We start from the raw sequence: 24682 nt of genomic DNA, 5'->3' as shown, positions 1-24682 counted from the left end.
TAGGGGGTTTTCTTCCCCCTTACTGAATCCCAGGAGTTGATTTGTTTGTCTGAAGAATTTCTCTTTGATTTTGGATTCCTAAGCCCCAGTGAAGAGGTATTTGTCTTACAGAGCTCTGGTTGTGTTGGTTGGTTCCCAGCCACAAACTGGCACTTCTGCGGAGAAGAATTTTGTTGGTAACAGAGGCCCTGGGACAGGGATGAGGATCAGAGCAAAGGAGAGACTGGATGAGGATGCAAATGAGGCAGCTGCCTAGCCTGGGGGACAGAGGGCTGGAGCAGCTCTGCTGTGAGCACAGGCTGAGGGAGCTGGGGGTGTGCAGCCTGGAGAAGAGAAGACTCCAGGGGGACCTTGGAGCTGCCTGCCAGTGCCTGAAGGGATCCTGCAGGAAGGCTGCAGAGGCACTTTGCATGAGGGTGTCTAGAGTCAGGCCAAGGGGGGGAGTGGTTTGAAGGCTGAGGCAGGGCAGAGAGCTGAAGTTGAGCTGGCATCTATTTCTGCCGTGGAATAAGGGCCATATTACACCAGATACTGTGCCAAGTGCTTGCTTAAGTCTGTAGATAATTGGCATGCATCCCCGGGGGGCTGCCTTTAGCTACTTCTGACATGAGACATTAAAAGAGTTGCAGGGATTGTCCATGAACACATCAAGTGAGGTAATGTTGAGGCAGAAGGCCCGAAGGGACTGGCTGACCATGGGCAGGGGGGATGCAGGCTGCTCGGGGCTGTTGTGAAAGGACCTTCCTTATCCAGTCCAGAATGAGTGTCCTGTGAAAGCCGAGGTGACCAGGATGACAAGCTCTGCTCAGCCTGGCCAGGAAGGAATCTAACTTGTCTACACCCCAGAGCCATCACTCCTGAAACCCAAGGGTTTCACTCATGTCATACATCAAAGCTGAGCGGTCCAGGTCTGGATGTTCCATGGTCATTTTCATGTGTAGATCTTTCACAGATCAAAGCACAAAGCTGTCCATAGGCTGGTTTCAATTTGTGAATGGAAATGGAAGGCCTTTAAACACTTACACACCTCCCCCCCAGAGAAGTCTGTGTGTAAAAGGTTTAGTCAAGAGAAGGTAGCTGCACATGATTTGCTTTCTTAGTTTTCATCGGTGCAAGTCTTGTTTTACTGTAACTGCATAGGGTCTGCTACGCTTTTAACCTTCCTAGGGTGCTGGTTTCTCTTTTTTAAGCTTTCAAACGTTTGCAAACCACAAAGCAAAGTTCTTTTTCATGTGAAGTATCTGCTCTCTGTCTTGGGTTTGGAGCCCATCATGCAGAACATGCTTGTGATAATTGTCTGATGCCCAGAGCTGGTTAGCAGTCCTTCAGTGACAAGAAGAAGGGAGTCGTGATGAATTTTGTGTCTGTGCTGCTAGAGCTGGAGTGAGGGGAAGGAAGGAATGGTGGCAGGGGTGTGTGTGAGAAGCACATAGCCAGCAGTCTGCCTGCAAATCTGGTTTTTCTTTCCTATGTGGTTTGGAAAATCAAATGCTTTTCAAAACTCTTCAATAGCACCCACATCTATAAGCATCTTCTCTTCCCAGATAGTTTTCTGTTGAGTATTAAATGGCTGTGGGATGTGTTTATATTAAGATACCAATACATTTAAATTACTGCTAGAAAGAGTCAGGATTTTCTACAGCTGTAGTAGGAGCAAAGGTGTTTGCCTTTTCAAGCCAATGAACAGCTTAAAACAATCCCTTTTTTACGTAGAAGTTTAGTATTCAGACACTAAATGTCTCCCAGAGTATGGAATCAGTATCAGTAGGCCAGGGCCAGATGCATGAGGTTCAACAAGTCCAAGTTGGCAGGATCCTGCATCTGGGTTGGGCCAGCCCCAGGCACAGCTCCAGGCTGTGTGCAGAGTGGGTCAAGGGCAGCCCTGAAGAAAGAGCCTTGGAGGTGTTGCTGAGGAGCTCCCCAGGAGCCAGGAGTGCCCTCATGCAGCCCAGCAGGCAGCTCTGTGCTGGCTGCAGCCAGAGCAGTGTGGGCAGCAGGGCAGGATTGTGCCCCTCGGTGCTGCTCTGCTCAGACCTCACGTCCAATCCTGCCTCCGGGGCTGGCTACATGGATAATCAGTGCAGAAATGGAGGGATCCATGGGTGAGCAGCTCGCTGGAATGTGCATGTGCACCGCGGGGAGCTCACCGATTGGCAGCTGCCCTGCATCAGCAGCCTCTGAGCTGTGCTGTCCTTTTCAAACGGACCTAGTGCAGAGGTGCTGCTGTGCAGGGAGAGAGCCTTAGCCTTGGGCTACAGCAGCACCCTTGCCGGTTCCTCTCCTGCTGTGGTAAGGCAAAAACCCTGTAATGAGTATTTCAGACATGTGCCTCTGACTTTCTAAATGTTCATCTGCCAGAGCAGGATGTTTGCATTTCTCAAGACGTGTGGGGCTTGTTACCAGGGTCCTCTCTGCCCTGCAGTTGGATATGCAGTGTTTTGCATCTGACAGTCTTTAGCTTCACTATTTGTTGCCTTGCTGCTTAAATCAAAATGTCCCTACTAAACAGCAAGTTCTTAATGGTGCCCTTTGCTGTTGTACCTGAGCTCCTGCTTTCTCAGCATGAGTGCTTGAGGGAAGTTGGTTTATCTGCCTGAGAATGCTGTACCTCTCTCTGGAACAGGGCTTGGAACTAAAGTCTTGTCCTGCTTTACATTTTCTCCTCTATCTTTAGTGGAGAGGAGGCAAAAAAGGCTGCTTAGACCTATCACCCAGTGAAATATTCACATATATGGATAGTGTTTCATGGAAACACCACTCCTAATTACCATTGGCATGTCTGAGGCCATCCCAGCAGTTATTAATTTAAAAGCCTCAGTGGAAACTAATTGTGAAATAACAGCTGGAGCTGCCCATATAGTTTCAGAAATGTAGCTTCTTAATTATCTAATACCAAAAGCTATTCAAAGCTAAATTTATAGCTGGAGTTCCATTTGAAATATGTTCAGCTTTAGCTCCCAACCTTATTTTTACTTGAAATGTCTTTAATTGTGAGCTGTAAAGGAATCTGCAGTAAGGCAGAACTAATTTGCCTCAGTACAGAACCACAGAGTCCTACAACTGCTGAGGTTGGAATATATTTGAAATGCATTTATTTTATAATGTGATAGCAACAATAAACTAAATAGCATCATTAGAAAAGCATTTCTGCAGCTTTATTTTTGTCTCTAATCCCTCAGTTTAATCCCTGTGTGCTCAACACACATGCCCCATTCGTATGTTCATTTGCTGAATCTGAATCTCCTCCTGGCTTTTAATTCTTCTGCGCAAATTGAAGTCTGCTGCCCAGAAAGATCCCTCTGAGGGAGCAGTGCCATTGTTGTGGCAGTGAAGGGCCCAGTTGGTATTAATCAGGGCAACTCTTTTGGAAACTTTATTAACTGTGGCAGGAAAAAAGCCCAGCAAGAAGATGTCGTTATGGAGTACAGACAAGGCGATAGCCAGTTCCTTCAATCCGAGCGAGGATGGGATCCGCAGCGGTGGCACAGGCAGCTCTTGCAGCCTGCTGCTCCCTCTGCAGCAGTGTGTGCCCTTCAGTGTTCAGTACAACATCCCTCCTCAAGGATGGGATCCATAGAGGTGGCACAGGCAGCTCTCGCAGCCTGCTGCTCCCTCTGCAGCAGTGTGTGCCCTTCAGTGTTCAGTACAACATCCCTCCTCAAGGATGGGAGGAGGCCACAAGGATGATCCCAGGGCTGGAGCAGCTCTGCTGTGAGCACAGGCTGAGGGAGCTGGGGGTGTGCAGCCTGCAGAGGAGAAGGCTCCAACCCGAGCCATTGTACCAGGCTCTGTGCCTCCTGCTGTGTGCAGAATGTGCCCAGGGATGAGTTCTGCTCAGTGACACAGCAGCAGAGGCACCTGCTGTCTGGTGTCAGCTCATCAGACGCGCTGCGGACGCTGCAGGCTGCGCCAGGCTGCTCAGCGCCGCTCGGAGGCATCCCCTGCCGCAGCGCTGAAGGTGGCGCTCAGCCGAACGCAGCCTCGGCGTTACCGGCCACCTGAGGAGACTGGGCGGTGGCCCCACTGAGCCTGGCAGGCACTGAAAGCAAGGGCAGACGCAGGACGAAGGCAGTGGCAGGATCCCGAGGCTGTTGGCTGTGCGGTAAAACCAGTGGAAAGGCCAAAAGGAAAGCTCCCTTTGCTGCACACAAAGGTACAACTGCTTGTATCACGGAACAGGAGCAGAGAATTTCCTCTACTTCGGCTTTCTTGCTGAGCCCCACTCTAGACTTCCATTTCACCCACTCTTGAAGCTCTCTCTTCCCTGGCTCTGTTTGGAGAAGCTCCATCACCCTTGTTTGGCATCCCAGAGCATCCTCTGGAGCTGTGCACGCTCCCCCTCGACAGGCTGTCAGCTGTGTATAGCAGGCTCCCTGCACTCGGGTGGGGGCTTCAGAACTGCAAGAGGAGCCCTCAGACTGAACATTAAGCAGCATAGCAGTGAAAAACTGAGCGGTAACAGCTCAGCCTTCCTCGGGCTGCTACTTTTGCTGAGGAATGTCCGTGAGGAAATTGCAGAAGGCATTCCACAGATGACATCTAAATGCACAGCTGCAAACTGAAGCTTTGCTTTCTGCCTTCTTTTTCATCTGGAGAGAGACTGGAATTCAGCTTTCCCACACCTCAGTGCCACAGGAGCGTCCGTCCTGTCTGGAGCTGCATCTCTGGAACATAATTGCGCTGCACAGGTCCTTCAGCTTCCTTCAGGCAGTTACTGCAGCAGGGCTCTGGGGACCTGGGGCTGCTTTCAAATGCCTGCTCATCTCCCAGGTTATGGAGAGCATTTCCTGCCTGTAGGACTGGAGGAAGGAAGCTCAGGGCCCAACTGTTTGATGTGTGATCTGCTGTCATTCCTTTCAAGTGTTCAGCACTGCTACTAGTCCTGACCTTGCTGTGGTCCAGTTCCCTACCTCTGACCTTCCTAAAGGGATAGCAAATGGGGTTACAAGTGGCACCCACCTGGCATTGCCAGTGGAATTAGTGGGCATGGGGGTGTTGTGCTTACCCAGATGTACAAAGAGCCTGACCTAGGCTGAGTGGATTTTGGGAAGCAAACCATTGGAGCTGTGTTTCCTGTTACATGCTCACAGTCATCCAGGGTTGCTTGTGATCTTACTGCTGTTATTGACCAACTGTTGTGTTCTACACCACCTGCCAAACGGCTCAGATGAGACAGCAAAGTTATTCTGAGAAGGGGAAAGCAATTAAAATCATAACCACTACAGTCCACTTCAGCTGGGGAAAGCAGCATTTGTGCTCAGGGTGGAGAAGTCATGAATTTGGCTTACTTTGTTCCCCTGATGGTGTTTGCCACGAGGATTTGGAAAGCTGTAGTATCAGAAAGGCTGCAGAGTTTGGCATGCTCCAGATTAGGCCAGTTCTGCTGTGGTTTGACTTACTCTCATCCTCCAGGGGAGCAGGGTATGCAGCTAAGAGCCCGGGGCACAGCAGAGCTGAGTGCTTCTGGAGATACCTACATGCATGGAATTTACTGGGCAAGAGACTGCTCTTTGGTCTGTCTGTAGAACTGCCAGGATCTACTTTGTGCAAGCAACAATCAGCTTAGAATGCCAAGGTGCTGCTGCCTGAGCCTGCTGTTTGGCAGGGAGGTGTGAAACAGACCTCCCTTGAAGTGGATCAGCCATAGAAACACACTCGGTTTGCTTGGATTACAAAAGTCTATTTGAGGGGTCAGAGGAAGCCTTTTGTGTTCTGTAGGGAAGGGTTAACAGTAGGGCAGAACAAAGTTAGGTGTGAAAGTGTTAGGCTGAGGTCTCACAAACAGTACAAAGACATTATCTGGTCCTTCAGATTTGAAAAAAGTGAATTGGATGAAATTAAATGAAATTAATGAATTGGATCAAACATGAATTGGATCAAATAATAACTAGCTAAATGAAGGAAACACCCAAGTACAAAGAGATGCAGTGAACAAAGATCACAAGAGGGTGTCTATAGAGCAACAGGCCAAGGGGGAATGGATTGGAGCTGAGGCAGAGCAGGGTTAGAGTGGAGCTGAGGAAATTCTTCAGCGTGAGGGTGCTGAGGCTGGAACAGGCTGCCCAGGGAGATTGTGGCTGCCTCCTTTGTGGGTCCCTTCCAACCCAACACAGTCTCTGAATCGGCAAAAGCTGCTCGTGGAGTGCCTTTTTGGGTACAGTTTTTCTGTGTTTCTGCAATTCAGCCATAGCATCATTGCTTTGCTGCCCTTCTCTCCTAAAGGAGGAGCAGAGTCACCTGTCGCACTCTTACACAAAACACTGCGACACAAAGGCAAAGCAATCTTTGCTGCGAGGCAGAGGAGAGAACATTTCTCTGTACAGCTGAAATGAGCCATCCAAGCTGTATTTTATGTGCTTTAGCAGACTTCATGGGAGGCAGTATTAGTGCTTTGCTCTCAGCAGTATGTCACAGAGCAGGCTGCAGTATTTACTTGCATTAGACCAACTCTATAGGGAGACTTTGGTTCGTACAAGAGTCTACCATGGGTTTGGGTGTGTTGGAAAACAAACACACAACAGCAACACAACCAACCAAAAAATCCTAAAGCCAAAAGCAAACCCAAAACTGTGTTGATATTGATGAAATAGTGCCTAGAAAGAATAATAAAAGCCACAGTTGTTGTGGTTAGACCTCTCTGTGTGGGGAGTTGGCACAACTTCTGGAGTTCTTAGAGACCACATTTCATTTTGGCATACCCCTATTGACATACCAGATCTCAGTGTCTTGCTGCTAAGCATTTCAGAGGGCTGCAGGGCCACTGAACAGTGCCTTCAGCCTGCCTCACCAGGCAGCACTGGACCCAAAGGGCTTCCTGCTGCTCACTGCCTCTGTGGGCAGGGAGTTGTCTCAATTGCTAGCACAGTCCACTGGTGTGGACAGCAATGGTATGAGCAGCTTGCACTGTGTGCCTTGGAGCAGTGTTGGGACTGCACTTTGGAACTGGTTGCATACCTGTGCTCTGAGACTACAAACAGTGCATGCAGCAGCTTGAGCTGGGCTGGTTTGCAGGTCGTTTGCATGGGTGGTTAAGCACAGAAGGGCTAAGTTCTCCGTGGAGACAGCAGCTCTGCAGCCAGTGATGGCTTGGCATAAGACCACAGGCTAGGCTCACAGGATCCTAGAATGGCTCAGGCTGGAAGGGACCTCATCTCCTCCACACTGGCTGCCATGGGCAGGGACAGCTCTCAGCTAGGCTTCTGTGCCAGTTTCATGCTTGGATAAATTTGACCAGTGCAGCACTTGCTGACACTGAAGTGGTTGGTGATACTGATACATAGGATTCTTCTGCAGGGCTCCAGTGTGACATCCTTTAGCCATTCAGGGCATGGGAACATTTGACCATCTTGATCTGCATATCTCCCTTTGAATTCCATAGAAAAGAGGCAACTGGATACTACTGAAGCTCTGCACTTCATCTAATATTTAGATTCAATCAGTGATGGCAAACTCCATCCCTTATGGTCCTGACTTTGTATCCGACTGGCCTGCTTTTGACTTCTGTTGTTGATTTTCCTCTGCTTTGGTTTTTGTTTGGCATTGCAGGAAAGCACTGAATCTGGGAATCCTTCGAGACCCTGGCTCAGAGGTTGAGGACAGACAATACCAAATAGATCTTCAGTCTCTAAACATTGGGACTGCTCACTGGAATCAGCTGAAACCAGAGAAGGAGGCTGGAAAGGGAGGGGCTTTGACGGAGAGCGAGAGGAATTCTCAAAACCCAGCGCTGGAGTGGAACATGGCCAGTAGGTGGGAACCTTTTAACTCCCTTTTTGCTGTAATGGCATGGACAGGCACTGCAGGGACCCCTCACAGGATATCTGAATCAGGTCTCCACTGGCTTTGCTTTCCATTATCAGCACATTCCCATGAAGCTGTGGATTATCCAGCTGAAATGCTTATTGCTGTTCTTGCTACGCTGTAGTTCCTGCCTGGTTCCTCTGTGCCTTTGCTTCCATGATAAGCTCTTTTACGAGTGGCTCGCTCTGTGTTCATAAAAATAGCTCCAGGGCTGAGAGTTCAGCTTCTCAGTCTACAAGCAAGGCAAGTTTTGGGGGTTTCTGCTGTCTCTACTGAAAGGTAAAGCATGCACACACTAGGGTGGTAGTTTACAGTTTGCAAGTAGGGTGCAGGTGGCAGTTGGGCATTTGTGAGAGTTCCACATTCTCATTTTAGCTTTAATAGACCTTTTTTGTGCTTGAAAACTAAGACATGTGGTTTGAAAGTATGTATTTACAGACTGCATAGCAGTCAGAGTTCTCTTCTTCAGGGTGACAGGGATATGGTCTGGTGGCCAAGAGCAAGCATGCAGAGGTCAGTGTGTGCACTCAGAAGCATTTCTGCTGGAAGAGGCCTGTTTGCCAAAACATGCATTTATTCACTGGTGTTTCATGGGCCTTTATGTCAAATGTGAGCATCAGTTGCTGTGAGATGAGTGCAGAATTGTGTGGTTCCTGAGATTAGATTCCTTGGTGAATTAGGGATAAGCCTAGAGCAGCTCAGGTAGGAAAGGACCTCAGAGCCCGTCCCCTCCGACATCCCTGCCACACCCAGGGACACCTCTCAGCTAGACTCAGCTGACCAAAGACTCATCCAGCCTGGCCTTCAACACCCCCACCAAGGAGGCAGCCACAGCCTCCCTGGGCAGCCTGGGCCAGACTCTCACCACCCTCACACTCAACAACTTCTTCCTCAGCTCCACTCTAGCCCTGCTCTGCCTCACCTCCAGACCATTGCCCCTTGTCCTTGTTGACACCCTTATGACAAGCCCCTTAAAAGTGATATAGAAAACCAGGCAGTGGGATAAGGGAAGACAAAAACAGAAGTGTTGCTGGTTTAATTCTCAAGGAGCAGGGGAGATGAGAGGACTCTCAGACATGTTTCTGGATGTTGGTCAGGCTGTAGCGAAAGAAGCTACACAGACCAGGCTTTGTAAGTGATGTACTGGTGAGAGAGCAAGAGGAGGGTGTGTAAGAAAGGATGTGATCAAGAATGAAAGTGCCAATAAAAGCAGAGGGGTGATGGGAGCAGAAGTGGATATTTAAAGAGAGCAGTAGCATCTGTTGCTCCTTTCTAAGGTCACCAGGCTCTTGCCTGGCTTGTGACCTTTTTTGGCTAATACAATTCCACAGACAGTTTTTCTTTGGCGTTCTTAGCCCTGAAAAGAGATCTGACCTTCCAGCTGGGCCTTGGTGTGGGGCAAGCTGCCCATGAAGTTCTTTCCCACATCTGTGTCCAGTTCTGGGCTCCTGAATTCAAGAGAGATGTTGAGGTGCTGGAAGGTGTCCAGAGAAGGGCAGCAAGGCTGGGGAGGGGCCTGGAGCACAGCCCTGTGAGGAGAGGCTGAGGGAGCTGGGGGTGTGCAGCCTGCAGCAGAGGAGGCTCAGGGCAGAGCTCATTGCTGTCTGCAGCTGCCTGCCAGGGACAGAAGAAGGGGACACAGTCTCAAGCTGTGCCAGGAGAGGTCTAGGCTGGATGTTAGGAGGAAGTTGTTGTCAGAGAGAGTGATTGGCATTGGAATGGGCTGCCCAGGGAGGTGGTGGAGTGGCCGTGGCTGGAGGTGTTGCAGCCAAGCCTGGCTGGGGCACTTAGTGCCCTGGTCTGGTTGGTTGGCCAGGGCTGGGTGCTAGGTTGGGCTGGATGAGCTTGGAGCTCTCTGCCACCCTGGTTGATTCTGTGAACATTTCAGTGTAGGACCAGTGGCACCTCTTAAGAGATAAGATGACTTTAATCCTGTGCAGGTTGTGGGCTGAGCTAATGCACCAAGGCCATCTACTGAGGCACTGCTTTTTCTTGTCCTCCCTGCTGCTGTCTTAAATCTTGTTGGCATACATGGGCTGAGCTTTGTGGTCATGGATTTGGAAGGGAAACATGGTGGTATTCCTGTGAGGCTGTTAAGCCAAGACTAGGGGAAGCAGCTATTAGAGATCATCTGAGTTGGGTTGGGGCCTGGGGGGGTTAATAACTGCTCAGGCATTCTTCTTTTCCTCAGGAGACTCCCAAAATAAAACTTTATTAGAATCCATTTGACAGTAGGTCTGTGCCTGTTGCAGCTGCCTTTGCATGAGCCTGTGCTCCATTTCCCTGCAGCTCAGCTCTAGCACGTTGGCTTTCCTGCCTGCGCTGGGACACACTCTGCTTTACAGCTCGAGTTTGCTTACAGAGAAATTTGCTCTCAGTCTTCTCTGGTCTTGCCTAAAATCTTACATATTTACTGCAGTCCTTTCTCAGGATGTTTGCATTTTTGCTTTCTACTTGGCAGCCACTTTTGCTGCATCTGGGTTTATTTTATGGCCTTTGGAAGTGATGTGCTGAGAACTGGAGGAACCTCTGCTGAACTCTGCCATCCTCCGAGGTCCTCCAGAGTGCCTGCCTGGGGTTTTCCCTGCTGCTCACTGCTTCTAGGGGGTTTTAGCTCAAGGTTTCTTGCAGCTACCACGGAAGCTTTAGGCTCTGTCCTCTTTGTCACACAGTTTTCTGTTCTACCTCTTTAAGTTTCTTAGGCATGCTTAGCCTGGAACATAAAGAATGACTTTGACAGGTCATTTTTGAGTTAATTTCTCTGGGTGCATCACTGCTTTTGTGTTTGCTGAAACCACAGCAGTGGTTCTAAACTCTGTCAGATTCACTCTCTTTTAAGATTTTGTTTGTTTCTATTTTGAGATCCATTTCCATAATTTTTTTATTTGTAGGCATAGAGGATGAGGAAGAGGAGGACAGAGGTGTTGGAGTGAGCCTAGATGAGGGCAAAGCTGTTGGAGTGAGCCTAGAGGAGGGCAGAGCTGTTGGAGTGAGTCTAGAGGAGGGCAGAGCTGTTGGAGTGAGCCTAGAGCAGGGCAGAGCTGTTGGAGTGAGCCTAGAGCAGGGCAGAGCTGTTGGAGTGAGTCTAGAGCAGGGCAGAGCTGTTGGAGTGAGTCTAGAGGAGGGCAGAGCTGTTGGAGTGAGGCCAGAGGAGGCCACAAAGATGCTCCAAGGGCTGGAGCAGCTCTGCTGTGAGCACAGGCTGAGGGAGCTGGGGGGGTGCAGCCTGCAGAGGAGAAGGCTCCAGGGGCACCTCAGAGCTGCTGCCAGTGCCTGAAGGGATCCTGCAGGAAGGCTGCAGAGGGACTGCTCCTGAGGCTGTCTGAGACAGACCAAGGGGGAATGGTTTGGAGCTGAGGCAGAGCAGGGTTAGAGTGGAGCTGAGGAAGAAGTTGTTGAGTGTGAGGGTGGTGAGAGTCTGGCCCAGGCTGCCCAGGGAGGCTGTGGCTGCCTCCTTGGTGGGGGTGTTGAAGGCCAGGCTGGGTGAATCTTTGGTCAGCAGAGTCTAGCTGAGAGGTGTCCCTGGGTGTGGCAGGGATGTTGGAGGGGATGGGGTCTGAGGTCCCTTCCAGGCTGGGCCCCTCTAGGACTCCCTGCTGTCATACAGTTCTGCCAGAATTCAGCCTGGAGGAGAGGAGGAAGTTGTTCAGCATGAGAGTGGTGAGAGCCTGGAATGGGTTGAGTGGAGGTGTTTCAGGCCAGGCTGGCTGAGGCTGTGTGCAGCCTGCTCTAGGGTAGGGTGTCCCTGCTCATGGCAGAGAGGTTGGACCTGGATGATCCTTGTAATCCCTTCCAACCCTGACCAATTGTATGACTCTATGATTCTAAATGTGTCTTTGCTTTCAAGGCACTTCCAGACCCCTCTCTGTCCGTGTCCCCTCTGTGCTCAGTGCTCCTCAGATCTCACCACACCGTTGCTGGGGCTGCCTCATTCATTTTCCAAGAAGCACTTCTGTGGTGGAACGTAGTTGAGGGGAGTTTGTGGGGGAAAGCATGTGGGCTGATGTATAGAAAAGATGGAATGATTTATTACTGACACACGAGACATCCCCTTCCCCAAACTCATTCATAACCATCCCACCTGCCTTCTTGGCTCACAGTTGCAGATTAAAACAGAAAAGGACAACAATGAAGAGTCTATGATTTTGAGAGAGCTCATTTGAGTCTTAAAGAGATTTTCAGTCCACTCCAGGGCTAACCTGTAAGTTCCAGAGGCACTCCCTGTAAGCATGCACAGATTTCTTCTTCCAAACAATTCCCTTCTGTTATGCTGCCATATGAAAACTCCAAGGACAGCTGCCAGGCTGCCACTGGACAGATGTGATGCTGTTAGTGTTAGCCTTTGCCTTCTCCGCCTGGAAGTGTTTTTCTCTTGTAGTTAAGTGTGAGCCTGTGAGCACAGAGGCAGTGCTTGCGCTGTGCTCTTGCAGCTCCATCAGCACAGTTCATGCTGTCACTCAGAGGCAGCCCAAATTCAGCCCTGTGTAAAAGATGCCTCCAGGCCTTATCACAACTGCTTTGCTGTCCTGTTGCTCCCTGCTGCCATATGGCCTTTCAGACGCACTGTGCCTTTAAGTGTAGATGATCAACTGCTCTAACATCTCTAACAGCTCTAACTTTTCCTTTTTTCCCCCAAGACAAATACGTAACAGATGCACAAATGAGCCATGGAATGAGTGCACTGCATCATTATGCTCTTCACAATCAGGTTTTTTTCAGGAGCTCATGTGGCATACACCTGTCTTAAGTTACCAGTGCACTTAGGTGCAGTGTGGAAGGCTTAATCCAAAGTGGACTTTGTCTCATTGTTTGTTTTCTGCTCTTTCTTGTACCCTCTGCCTCCATTATTTTCTGTGCTCTCTTTGCCTTCTCTCTGTGTTTCCAGTCCTTGGTTTGACTGAGCTCCCAGCTGAGCCACAAGAAATGCAGCAAGCAGTAAGCAGAGCAGGACAGGGATGCCATGTAAGGGCAAAATTAAATCCACAATGGGTATCTGTCACCCAAAAAAGCCTTCTAAGGAGCAGTGCATTGGGTGTCCATAACAGTGCCAACTGAAAAACTCAGGAGTGGGAATGTGCATGAGCTGAAACATACTTTGAACAGTGCTTAAAGAGAGGCAGTGTAGGTTCGGGGTTCAGCAAGCAGCTTGCTTTTACAGCTCCATTTCATATGTTGGAATCAAACTTACTGGCATTGTTGTGCCCTTTCAAGTGCAGTGTGTGTGCTCTCAGAGAGGTGTTCTGCCTCTTAGCTCTGCCTCAAAAACAAAGGCATTTCTTTCTCACTGCACTGAGAAGAGGAGGCAGGAATTGGGCAGAAAGCCATCTGGTTTACATTTCAAACGAAGGCCATGACAGGGAGGGAAGCATTTGGAGACCTGGCAAAGTCTAAGGCCATTTTCTCAGCTGAAGATGTGCAGTAACCACTAACAGGTCTGCCTTTGAATTTGGGGATCTAATTAGCCTGATCTTCCTTTCGAAACCATTGGAGATCAGGAGAGCTACAGCTGACTGAAATGTCAAAGCTTTTCATGTTAAGGTAGTGTTTTTCTCCTGCTCCCTGACTGGCTTGCCCTTAAGCATGCTGCATGCACTTGCAGCAGGCAGCCCAGCTCAGCCTGCTCAGCAGCCTTCAGGAGGGTCAGGTGAAGCAAAGGGTTATTAGACTTCTGCTCAGCAAGTCCTAGGTCTGTGCTCTGCAGCATCTGCTGCGAGCTCAGGTGTGCTGTTGCCCTGAGTAAAAGCTTTAGGGGCAGCTTGCATCTGACACTCAGGCTGCCATGCTCCCTGCACGTTTGAAGGACATTCTGATAGCAGAATTCCAAGTGTCAAAACAGCCTAAGCAGTAGGTTGTCATCTGTGGGTTTGCAGCCTTGTGCAGCTCACTGAGCTACAGTCACGTTATGATAGCTGGTTTATTTCTCTTTAGTCTAACTCTGCCTACAGACCCTTAGCATTTGAGACTTTTCAGCTGAATCTATCTCAGAGCCATTACCAGAGCCTGTAAACCACTCTTAATCGAGAGATTTCTTCATTGACAGGCATTTAGCATTACCCTAGAGAGCTCCAGCTGATGGTAGGGACCAACTGCCTGACTGCATAGCTCCTCTCTGCTTCACTTGTGCAGCTGCTGCTGCTACCTGAGCTGCTGCATCTGCGCTGGAGGTGGCGAGGCTCAGAGTAACACAGGGACACCTAACTGGGTTGCAGATAGATCTGAGGAGTTCTGCATAGGTCTGTTTCCTTCAGTCTTCTCTTCTCCCCCATGATAGGTGCTTGCATACTTCAGGGTATGATTTTGACTTGCACTGATGCACAGTTGGAAATTTTCAGTGTGGTTAAGCACAGGACAGCTTCCCTTGGACCCATAACTTCGTAGAGATGGAGAGAGTTTTCCCTGGTGAAATGCAGAGATTGGGCGTTTCTGTGAGTGGTGATAGGTAAAAGGAGCTATCAAAAAGCCCCCTTGTTGGAAGGGTTCTCCCAGGAGCTGGAGCTGTGTTGTCTTTTAGGGGCTGAACACCATCTTGATCTCATTACACGTGTTTTCCTGATCAGAGGCTCTCAGGTGGCACTTTGTGGCAATAGTTTGTTTGACCTGACCCAGAAGATTCTGGCTCTTTGGAGCGTGTTGTCATAAGCTATTAGCAATCCATCTATAGCAGAGCTGTGCCTCTAGGCTTAGTTTTTTTGTTAAAGGGGGAAAAAAACACCAGCCCAGCCACCCAGCTGGAAAACAAATGAGTCTAATGGCATAAATACTCTTGGCAAGCAGATGCTGAGGTTCAGATGAAAAAGTACCAGCTAAGAGGGAGCAGTGGCAGTGGAGGAAGACTGACACCTCTCCATTTCAAGGCATCTGAAACATCTTGAGCAATAGCTACAAGTTTAATGTGTGAGGACTAGTGTTCCTGGAACTAGCTAGTTTAATTGTTCATGACTGTGATTTTTCTGTCAGCTGTGTTGCTGTGTGCAGAAGTTCCAGGGTGGGAATGCAAATAGGAGTCAAGCTTTGGGACAGCTCTTCAGAGTGAAGGGCATCCACAAGCAGGTGTGATAACCAGTGATAGCAGAGCTCTTACTCATTCAGATGGGTTGGTTTAGTTCATTAGACAGTATCAGGGAATCCCAGAATGGCTTGAAAGACACCTCAGAGATCATCCACCCCAACCTCCCCACCATGCACCCAGGGACACCTTTCAGCTAGACTCACCTGCTCAAGGCCTCATCCAGCCTGGGCTGCAACACCCCCATCAAGGAGGCAGCCACAGCCTCCCTGGGCAGCCTGTGCCAGACTCTCACCATTAGAAGTATCAATATTGAATGCCCAAAATTGTCTACCTGGAGAAAGTTTGAAAGGTTGAGTATTAAGATATGTTCTGTGAAATGAAGGCAGAAGCTGGAATTAACCTGATTTATAATGCTAATAGTGACAGGCAGACTGGTGTTGAAGCAGCTTTGTCCAGAGAAGGGCAACGAAGCTGGGGAGGGGCCTGGAGCACAGCCCTGTGAGGAGAGGCTGAGGGAGCTGGGGGGGTGCAGCCTGCAGCAGAGGAGGCTCAGGGCAGAGCTCATTGCTGTCTACAGCTGCCTGCAGGGAGGCTGTAGCCAGGTGGGGTTGGGCTCTGCTGCCAGGCAAGCAGCAACAGAAGAAGGGGACACAGTCTCAAGCTGTACCAGAGGAGGTCTGGGCTGGATGTTGTTAGGAAGTTGTTGTCAGAGAGAGTGATTGGCATTGGAATGGGCTGCCCAGGGAGGTGGTGGAGTGGCTGTGGCTGGAGGTGTTGAAGCCAAGCCTGGCTGAGGCACTTAGTGCCATGGTCTGGTTGGTTGGGCAGGGCTGGGTGCTAGGTTGAGCTGGCTGAGCTTGGAGCTCTCTTCCAGCCTGGCTGATTCTATGATGTACTCAGTATAAAGAAGAGCATTAGTTGGCTTTGCCTGTCAGCAGCTTGTGCTGCAATTTGACCTTTTCCCTTTCCATGTCTCCCTTTGTTTGCAGCATCAGGCGGCAGCAGGAGAGGAGAGCAATCTTAACTCCCATTTTAACAGACTTCACAGTTCGGATAACTGCAGCTCCTGCCATCATTTTCACCAAAATTGATGCTGCAGAGAACTTGCACCCCGAGGTTAGTACAAAACGTGGACAGAAGTTGCACAGCCTTTAACACGTGCACAATCCTGTGTTGCTGCCCCACCGCTGGTAGTGGCCAGCTGTGTCTTGAAACACTGAGGTGGCCAGCTGGGAGCTGGCAGGTTTTAGTCACTAGCTGCAGTGTTCCTCCTCTGCTGGAGAAGGGATTTGTGTTGCAGTTGTTACTGCAGGCAGCCTGGCCAGGGCTGGAGAAAGCCTCTTTGCAGTTCAGAAAGTGGGAATCCAGGAGTGATTCCCAGCAGCAGTTTGGAAAGATTGGTGGTGGAAAGGTGTCAAGAGGCAGTGCAGTAGTACAGCATCACAAAACCTTTTCTTCACAAGCCTCTGGTTAAGAAGCCTGCAGATGCAATCTCTGCACTGTAGGTAAGAGGAAAGTTGAGCTGAGGTTTTTCAGCCAGATTTTCAAGCCCACAGATTGCCACCACCCATCCATTCCCCTGCCATTAACTGTGAGCACCTCAAGGTACTCCAGGTTTAGCTTTTACCAGTCTGTGGGTCAGCTTCTCACTCGCCACACGCCAAAGGTATTGGCTCACTTTTTGGCACTGCTTTGCAGCTGAAGAATTTAAAGCATTCTGTGTAGGGGAAATATCAGAAAGCTTTTCTCAGCTCACAAGGAGTGTTTCTCATAACAGCCACCTCTTGGGAGAAGCAAGGCTGGTCCAGGAGCACAGAGGGTGTTAGGTGTGTGTTGCAAAGTGTGGTAGGTGTGCAGTGCTGGAAAATAACAGCTGGTAGAGAAATGAAAAATGGACATCTTGGTGCTGTGTGTAAAAGGTCATCACAAGGGCAGGTGAGAAAGAAGTAGCTGAGGAGGTGACTAGGATGCAATTAAAAGGCTTTACTGATGCTTAGATCCAATAATTTCCATGTTCTCTGTAGATGCAATTTTCTTGTTCTCTGTTCCCTGCTGAAGGGACAGGTCTAGTTTAGATCACGAAGATCTTGCAACCTTCTTGTGAGGAGGAGCAGTACTTCTACATCAGCAACCCTCCTTCATCGAGTCTGGCTTTCGTCTCTGCTGTTTGCCAGCAGTGGTGAAGAGCTGTTGTTGGTGCAGGATCAGTATCCCAGTGGCCAGCCTGGGCCGGTGAACCCACAGCCGTGCAGCTCGCTTTGCCGAGCTGCTGCCAGCGCTTTGCAGGCAAAGAGAAATCAGCTGGACTGGTTAGCAGGAAGTTCCAGTGCAGGATTTCATCATCAATCAAGCACACAAAAGAAGGCACAATTGGAGTCATTGCCAAGGAAATAAAAGCCAAACCTGTCAGTGCACTGTTTGATACTAGCGAGAGATTGAAATGAGACCTCTTATACATGAGATTGGTTCTTTGCAAACTTTGTCAAGGTAGTTCTGCTGTGCAAAGCAGAGCCAAGACACCAGTTCCTTCTAAAAAGACCAACTCAGTACTGTCTGCCATGCTGCAGCTCTGACTGCAGCCCTGAGTCACAGTGCTGATGCTGAACGTGCTTTCCCCAGTGGCTGCTCTGTAGCATTTCATGCTGGATGATCCTCAAGGTCCCTTCCAACCTAAACCATTCTGTGATTTCCCCTTGATTTCTCCACAGGAAATCTTGGTGTGTGGCCACTCTTTGGAGGTGAATGTGACAACAAACTTGGATTTCTTCCTTAATGTGGCTCAAGTACAACTGCTTCAGCAGCTAGTACAAGCCAATGTGGTTGGACTGCAACCTTCCAGCAGCACCACTGAGGTAGGTTTTTCTGTGTTTTATAAGAGCACTGTAGTTCTCATCAGGTGCCTGCATCATCTAGACAAAATCAAGGGGCTAAGTGAAATGGATGTTTTATTATTGGTGCTTTGCTCATCTCTGAAAGGAATTCTAATACTGTTCTAGCAGTAGGAGGAGAATTCTTCTGCAGTAAGGATGGTGATGGATACATCTGGAAGGGTCCTTCACCTTCTAAACAATCTCTCCTTTTCTTTCTGGAGTCTTACAGTGTTCAGCAACCAACTCTTAAATTTGTCATTCTTCATTTATGCAAGCTGATCCCTCAGTTTGCATTGAAGGCCACTCACTAACTGGGACAGACTTAGAAGCTGAATTTGTTCAGTTTTATTTATCCCAACCCTGCCTGGCTGTGTGCCGGTGTGATCTGCCCTGGATGATCCTGCTCTGGCAGGGGGGTTGGACTGGATGAGCTTTGAGGTCCCTTCCAGCTCCTGACATTCTGTGAGTCTGTGATGACCTTCTGGGCTGATGTAAAAGTAAGATAGAAAAAAGTGAAAACTTTGCCCTAAGGAAAAAAGTCTCTTTTTTATGTCCAGACCCAGGAATCTAATCAGACTGGCAGCACCTTTCAGGCAGCAGAAGTTCATGTGCCACAAGGCACCAGTTGTGCTGGAATGGCTGCTGGACTTAGAGAGAAGTCTTCCCAAGTAAGAGCAAGACTCAGAGAGTTAAAGAGCAAGCCAAGGCCAACTGTTCCTGGCTGAGAGTCTGGCAAAGGGGAGACCTGAAGAAGCTTCTCTGTTTCCTTTCCCAGTTCTCACAGATTCAGCATGCATGTGAGTCTGGCTGGAAGCAAGGAATGCTCCAGAGCAGCCAAACCACTTCTCTTTCTCTTACTCACCCTGTCAAAACCCCAGAAGTTGTTTTTATCTGCTGATCAAGGCATCCCATCCCCCTGGACAGAGGGAAGGAAAGGGCGTTGTCTCCTTGCCATTTGGAACCAGGCAGACAAGAAATGCAATGGATCTTTCTTCTGCTTGGCTGCTCTGCAGACACAGGGCCTCTCTGGGAGATGAGCGCTGTAAGGAGGCATCCATGGGAGTATCTTCCATCCATCACTGGTGGAGCACTGCTTTCCCACTCTCAGTGGAATGGGTAGGAGCAGAGTATCTGAGTTGTGAGTTGGCAGTGTGCAGCTGTGCTGCATGGCTGCGAGGGACTCTGCAGACTTCAAAGCAATTGGCTGTGTTAGTTCAGAAAGCTTTTGGCTGGCTGCGCCCCAGGGTCTTGGTTTGGTTTTCACCCTAGGGAGTGTGGTGCCTGCACAGGGCTGTTTGTGCTACAGAAATGCAAGAGCTGAAACTTACTTTAGACTGGAAGACGTCTGGAGAGAGCTTTCCTTTGCTTCTTCTCAACTACCCTCACAGGCAATTTTTTGTCTTTATATCCCCTCAGAACTGTCCTTGATGCAGCTTTTAGCCACTGCCTCTCAGCAGTGACCATTATTCTCTAATCTTAGTGGCTCACCTATTCAGTTCACACTCAGCAATTTGGCAGCAGTGTGCTGTGCAGGGCTGTCCAAGTGCATCTGGGGCTCCAGCCTAGCTGAGAGGGGACCCTGCCCATGGCAGGGAGGTTGGAGTCAACCGTGTCTGAGCTCCCTTCCAGCCTAAGCCATTCTAGGGTTGTCATGTGAAGTAGAAAGGAACAGGACACTTCTGATTAAAGGTTGTTTTGGTATCTGCACGTTAATTTACACCACTGAACTGTCCCCAGGTCAGCCCCTTTCCAGGGTATTCAGAGCAGAGGTTCTGTTCAGGGACAATAAGCAGCAGCAGGTAACTGCAGTGCACACAGGTGGTCTCTGAAGAGACAGTGATTGCTGTTGGCTGGGTGCTTGGTTGGGTTTAAGTCACAACTGCAGTTTTCAGTAGAATGTGGAACTTGGAAGCATGGATTTGCATTCAGTGCTTTATTTTATACCCTGGGTGAGAACTCTCCAAGAGTTAAGGAATTGTCATGTACCAATAACTCTCACCATTCCAGTGACCTTGTCCTTGCTCCTCACAAGTAGTAGTCACTGGGAGAAGAGAGCCTCATGCTGATACATTTACTCATTGGTCCCTGGGGCCCCAGCTCTGCACCAGCTTCAGAGAACCAGCAGATTCCTCAGCACTTCTTCTTGCACCTGGCTGGGGCTCATGCCTAGAGAGCTTCTCCTGAAGTATTTGACCTGTTGTTTTGGAAAGAGAGCAATCTTTCCACGGCTGCTTTGAACAGCCACTGGTGTCTTTTCAACAGCAGGGTTTGAAGAGCTTATTTGTCCTTTATTTTTGAAGGCAAGCAAGCTGAGCATAGCTGCAGTGACAAAACTGGCCTCACTGCATGCTCCTTTCCGTAGCTTTCTCAGCTGACTTTTCACTGCTCTGTAACTGATGTCTTGTTTGCTGTTTTCACTGTGGAAATGAGGATCCACTGAGGAAAGGGATGGAGAGTTTTCAAGCGGCTGGGTTTCAGCAGATCGAAAGCAGGTGGCTCTCCAGGTTGTATCCCGATCATGGCACAGAGCTCATTAAAAAAACCTATGCCATTGCAATTAACTCCCCCTCAGCAGATGTTTAGTGCCAGAAAGGGATGTGACCTGCTTGACACCAGTCAGTGGAAGGAGCCCTTTTTGCCTTTGATGTTTGGCAGGAGGTGCTGCGGATGGTGCACGTCTCGCACGCCCAGAGCAGGACTGATTTCCTTGCAGAGGTGTGGCAGGAATGCACACCCAGCTCTGCTCTCAGCCAGCAGCATCAAATGCAGGATTCTCCAGTGGGGCAGGGTTCATTTAGGCCTGAATGTTGCAGTCAGAACCAAAGTCATTCCTGTTCCTAAATCAAACTGAAAAACCCTAAATGGAAGGAGGTTGTAGCCAGGTGGGGTTGGTCTCTTCTGCCAGGTACCCAGGGACAGAAGAAGAGGACACAGCCTCAAGCTGTGCCAGGGCAGGTTCAAGCTTGATGTTAGGAAGAAGTTCTTCACAGCAAGAGTGATTGGCATTGGAATGGGCTGCCCAGACAGGTGATGGAGTCCCCATCCCTGGACTAAGGGGATGTGTGTGTAAGAGGAGGCTGGATGAAGCAGTTAGTGGCCTAGGTTAGTTAATTAGAAGGGTCAGGTGATAGGTTGGACTCAGAGGTCTCCTCCAGCCTGGTTGATTCTATGATTCTATGGCCCAGTATTGACAACTGGATGTGTCTGATTTTTAGCCACTGTCTAAGGCAGAAGTAGTGACTGGAATGCTTGCTGAGTCAGCAACTTAAATAAACCAAGAGATCCAAGAAATGTCAATGAAAACAGAGAGGATTTCAAGATGGAACTAAAGATACAGCTTGGGAAATAGATAGGACTGCACTGTGAGACACAGAAGGCATCTCAGTCACCTGAATGAGCTAAGTGGTGTTAAGGCTGAAAGGAATGGCATGAAGAGTGCTCTGGGCCCATCAGATGTATGGCCATGAAAAGCTCTGTGGCCCTGGAAGCAAAGCTGAGAGGCGTTTGCTCTTTAGCAACAGAAGGGGTTTGTCATGCAGAACTTGGCACAAGCTCTGATGGAGGTTATAGTGTAGAACACTGCCACAGGAATTACCTCACTGCATGGCTCCTTTCAGTTGCTCCATCTTCAGAGCAGAGGCTTTTAGGTGGATTTTTAGATTAGAATGCCTGTTCCACAAACAATCAAACTGTTCAGGGACAGAGAATCCTCTGCAATAAATAAAGAATGAACTTGGTCAGGGACAGAGAACCCTCTGAAACAAAGAAAGAGTGGACTTGGGCAGGGACAGAGAATCCACTGCAATAAATAATGAACTTGGGCAGGGACAGAGAATCCAGTGTAACAAATAAACAACAAAGTCACTCAGGGACAGGGAATCCACTCTAACAAACAAATACTAAACTTGCTCAGGGACATGGAATCCACTCCAGGCATTCATAAACTCTTTGATGGAGTAATTATTTCCCCAGTTAATCAAAGTGCCTCTTGTTTCTTGTTTTACAATTGCAGTCTGTGACTTTAGAAGTTCAGTAATTGCTTTGAATGAGGTGATTCTCTCCTTTCATTTTTACCTGGAAACCATATTTGAAGTAGCTAACTATGTTTTAAAGCTGGAAGAGTAAAGAGAAATCAGTTTGAATGCACCAACTTTGCATCTCACTGGAAAAGTGGTTTTGATGTCTACAAAAGGAGAAGAATGGGATTAAAAAAGCAGAATTTAAGATGTTGAAAAGCTTTGCTGTCTTCCAGATATTTGGCTAGATCAATCCTGAGGCTTGTCAAGCAGCTGTAAATGTCTTTGGGGAGGGACTTTTGAGGCTGTCAGGTAATGATAGGACTGGGGGGGCTATGGAAGAAAGCTGGAAATGGGGAGATTCAGACTGGATGTTAGGAAGTTGTTCAGCATGAGAGTGGTGAGAGCCTGGAAGGGGCTGCCCAGGGAGGTGGTGGAAGCCTCACCCCTGGAGGTGTTTAAGGCCAGGCTGGATGAGGCTGTGGGCAGCCTGATCTAGTGTGAGGTGTCCCTGGCCATGGCAGAGGGGCTGGAACTGAATGATCCTTGTGGTCCCTCCCAACCCTGACTGATTCTGTGATTCTTGGTTAGGAAGCTTGACTGCGCTGCAAGTGCTTGGTAAATAGAAGGACTCCATAACTGTCTTCTGTCTCCAAATTAATAGGTATTTTGGTTCTCATTTTGTGCTTAGGCCACAGAACTAGAGCCAGGCCAGAGAGCAAGCCCTTGTTTGAAACATTCAAGGTGTGGTTTGCAAGTGGGCAGAATGTGGTGTTTGAAGGGGCCATGTTTGAAAGATCAGCTTAGGGAGCAGCAGTAAAGCAGAGAGGATTTATGGGCGAGTTCTGTTTCTTAAGTGGTTTAATATTTTGGAGAGCTCCAAGCCAGCTCTCCAGTGCTGTGTTTTTACTTATTATAAACCCTAGCTTTGTGCTCCTTTATGAATGCATCTTTGATGTGCAGTAGACCTATTGTGTGGACTTCTTCATAAAGTGCAGAGAATGTTGCTTTGATCTGCTTGGCAGCTTTAGAGTAGGGACACGTCTGGGGGGGTGATAAATTGTCTGTGGGGCAAAGAATGCTGCTGCCTCTTCATAATTGCTCACCTTTCCACATTAACATATGCCAGGCTCTTGCAAGGAGGAGATCTAATACCTGCAGGTGAGAACAGAAGCAGAGGTGCTAGGAAGAGAATTACAGATCCCGAGGTGCAGTGCAGTGCAGTGTCTTGGTCTCGTTCAGCAATACACCTGAGGGTATTGGTGCCCTGTTAGTGCAAGGGCCAGAGCTTCCCATCTGAAAAGCACTCCTAGTATCCTGGTGAGAGGCATTCCACGCTCACTGATGGCCTGCTCAGCTGCTTAGCACTCATGCAGCAACTCAGGAAGGAGTTTATTTCTTAATCTAGCAAATCCATTGCCTGGCGCCCAGCACTGCCCACCCAGAGGATGTTGGCAAGAGAGGATTTATTTGCCATGCTAACGTTTGGAAGTGGAAAACATAACAACTCCTCTTTGAAAAAGAGGCTCAGTGCAAACCAACAGGCAGCTTGGTCTGCTGCTCCCCGTGTAGGCAGGCATGCATGGGTAACATACTCACTGCAGGTCAGGGAGTCTGACACTCCTCAACCAAATCTGGCCAGCTGGGTTCATTGCCAGCTAGTTTTTGCCTGCCTCCAGGAGCTTCAGAGTAAAGCCAGACTTCTGGAAAGTGCTCATTCCCACACCAAACCTCATTTAGCCTGAGTTCAGCCTGGCGAGGGCAGGCCTTGGTTGCTGTGCAATTCTAGGCAGGCCTTGCTGGCTGATGCTGGCTGCTTCTTTAATACCTGCTTCCAGGAATGGGGCTTGGGAGCACCATGTCCAGGCTGCCCGGGCTCTGGCTCCAGCAGTGCTCGTCAGCCTGCCAGATGATAACTTGCTTCCAGACCTGGCTGGTGGCCAAAGGCTATGAGTAGCCCCCCAGCAGATGTGACATGTTCCATAAGGCTAACCCCTGTGTCCTGATAGATTGCAAAGACAGCCCAGCAGCTTCCTGAATAATGATAGCAGTACTGGGGCAGGGAGGAGACAACTGGCAAGAGCTGCCTCACTTCTTGCATTTTGTTCTTCTGCCACAAGCATTGGTTTTGAAGTCTAATCAATGCAATGAATGAGCATTTCATAGTGAGCAGAGTGTTGCTTGTAATCGTCCCAAGAGTGGGAAGGGCTTAGGGGAGTGTGGCCTCTGGCTCTTCAGATACCCTAAGAAGATCAGCAAACACTTCAGTGAGGATTAGGCATCACAGCAGTTGTCTCCAGCATGGAGAAGGCACAGAAAACTAAACCTTATCTGTGGCAGCTGATTGCTTTCTGACCTCTGCACAGCTTTGTCACATTGGAGACATTGCAGCTATGTCTGCAGGAGATAGAAACCCTCCTCAGCCCCTGCAGCTGAGACTTAAGAAAGCATTTCTGGTAAGTTATGATACCCTGCACCATGCTGGCTCCAAGTCTGGTGGAGCATGCTGAAGTCTTCCTCTATGGTTGCAGTGTTCATGCTCCTTCTCCCCTGAGCATCCACCACTGGCTGCTGGCAGAGTGCAGGGCTCTCGGAGGACCTTTGGTCTGACCCAGCAGGACCATTTGCATCACAGAATGGCTTGGGTTGGAATGGAAGGGACCTCCAGAGCTCATCCAGTCCAAGCCCTTCTGCAGTCAGCAGGGACATCCTCCACTACATCAGGTTGCCCAGAGTCCTCTCCAGCCTCACCTTCAATATCTTGGGCCCCTCCATTGCAGAGAGCTGTTGAGGTGCTGGAAGGTGTTGAGAGAAGGGCAGCAAGGCTGGGGAGGGGCCTGGAGCACAGCCCTGTGAGGAGAGGCTGAGGGAGCTGGGGGTGTGCAGCCTGCAGCAGAGGAGGCTCAGGGCAGAGCTCACTGATGTCTGCAGCTGCCTGCAGGGAGGCTGTAGCCAGGTGGGGTTGGGCTCTGCTGCCAGGCAGCCAG

At 49.3% G+C, this 24682-nt stretch overlaps 1 protein-coding gene across 6 annotated transcripts in view; it reads left to right on the top strand.

Moving 5' to 3' along the window:
* VPS13B (vacuolar protein sorting 13 homolog B) overlaps window positions 1-24682 on the top strand; it is a 333604-nt gene that overhangs the window by 193261 nt on the left and 115661 nt on the right. For all 6 annotated transcript variants that reach the window (XR_010304753.1, XM_064154029.1, XM_064154027.1 and 3 more), the window contains exons 31-33: window positions 7546-7749; window positions 15799-15925; window positions 17518-17661. Coding sequence is in view for 5 of the 6 variants with exons in the window: in XM_064154029.1 (XP_064010099.1) it covers window positions 7546-7749; window positions 15799-15925; window positions 17518-17661 (475 nt within the window). In the remaining variant the exon portion in view is untranslated. The remainder of the gene's footprint in view (window positions 1-7545; window positions 7750-15798; window positions 15926-17517; window positions 17662-24682) is intronic.

Source organism: Pogoniulus pusillus, chromosome 14 (genome assembly GCF_015220805.1).
Source record: "Pogoniulus pusillus isolate bPogPus1 chromosome 14, bPogPus1.pri, whole genome shotgun sequence".
Taxonomy (NCBI): Eukaryota; Metazoa; Chordata; class Aves; order Piciformes; family Lybiidae; genus Pogoniulus; species Pogoniulus pusillus.
Note: the sequence above shows the minus strand (reverse complement) of the source record. Positions and strands in the feature narration are given on the sequence as shown.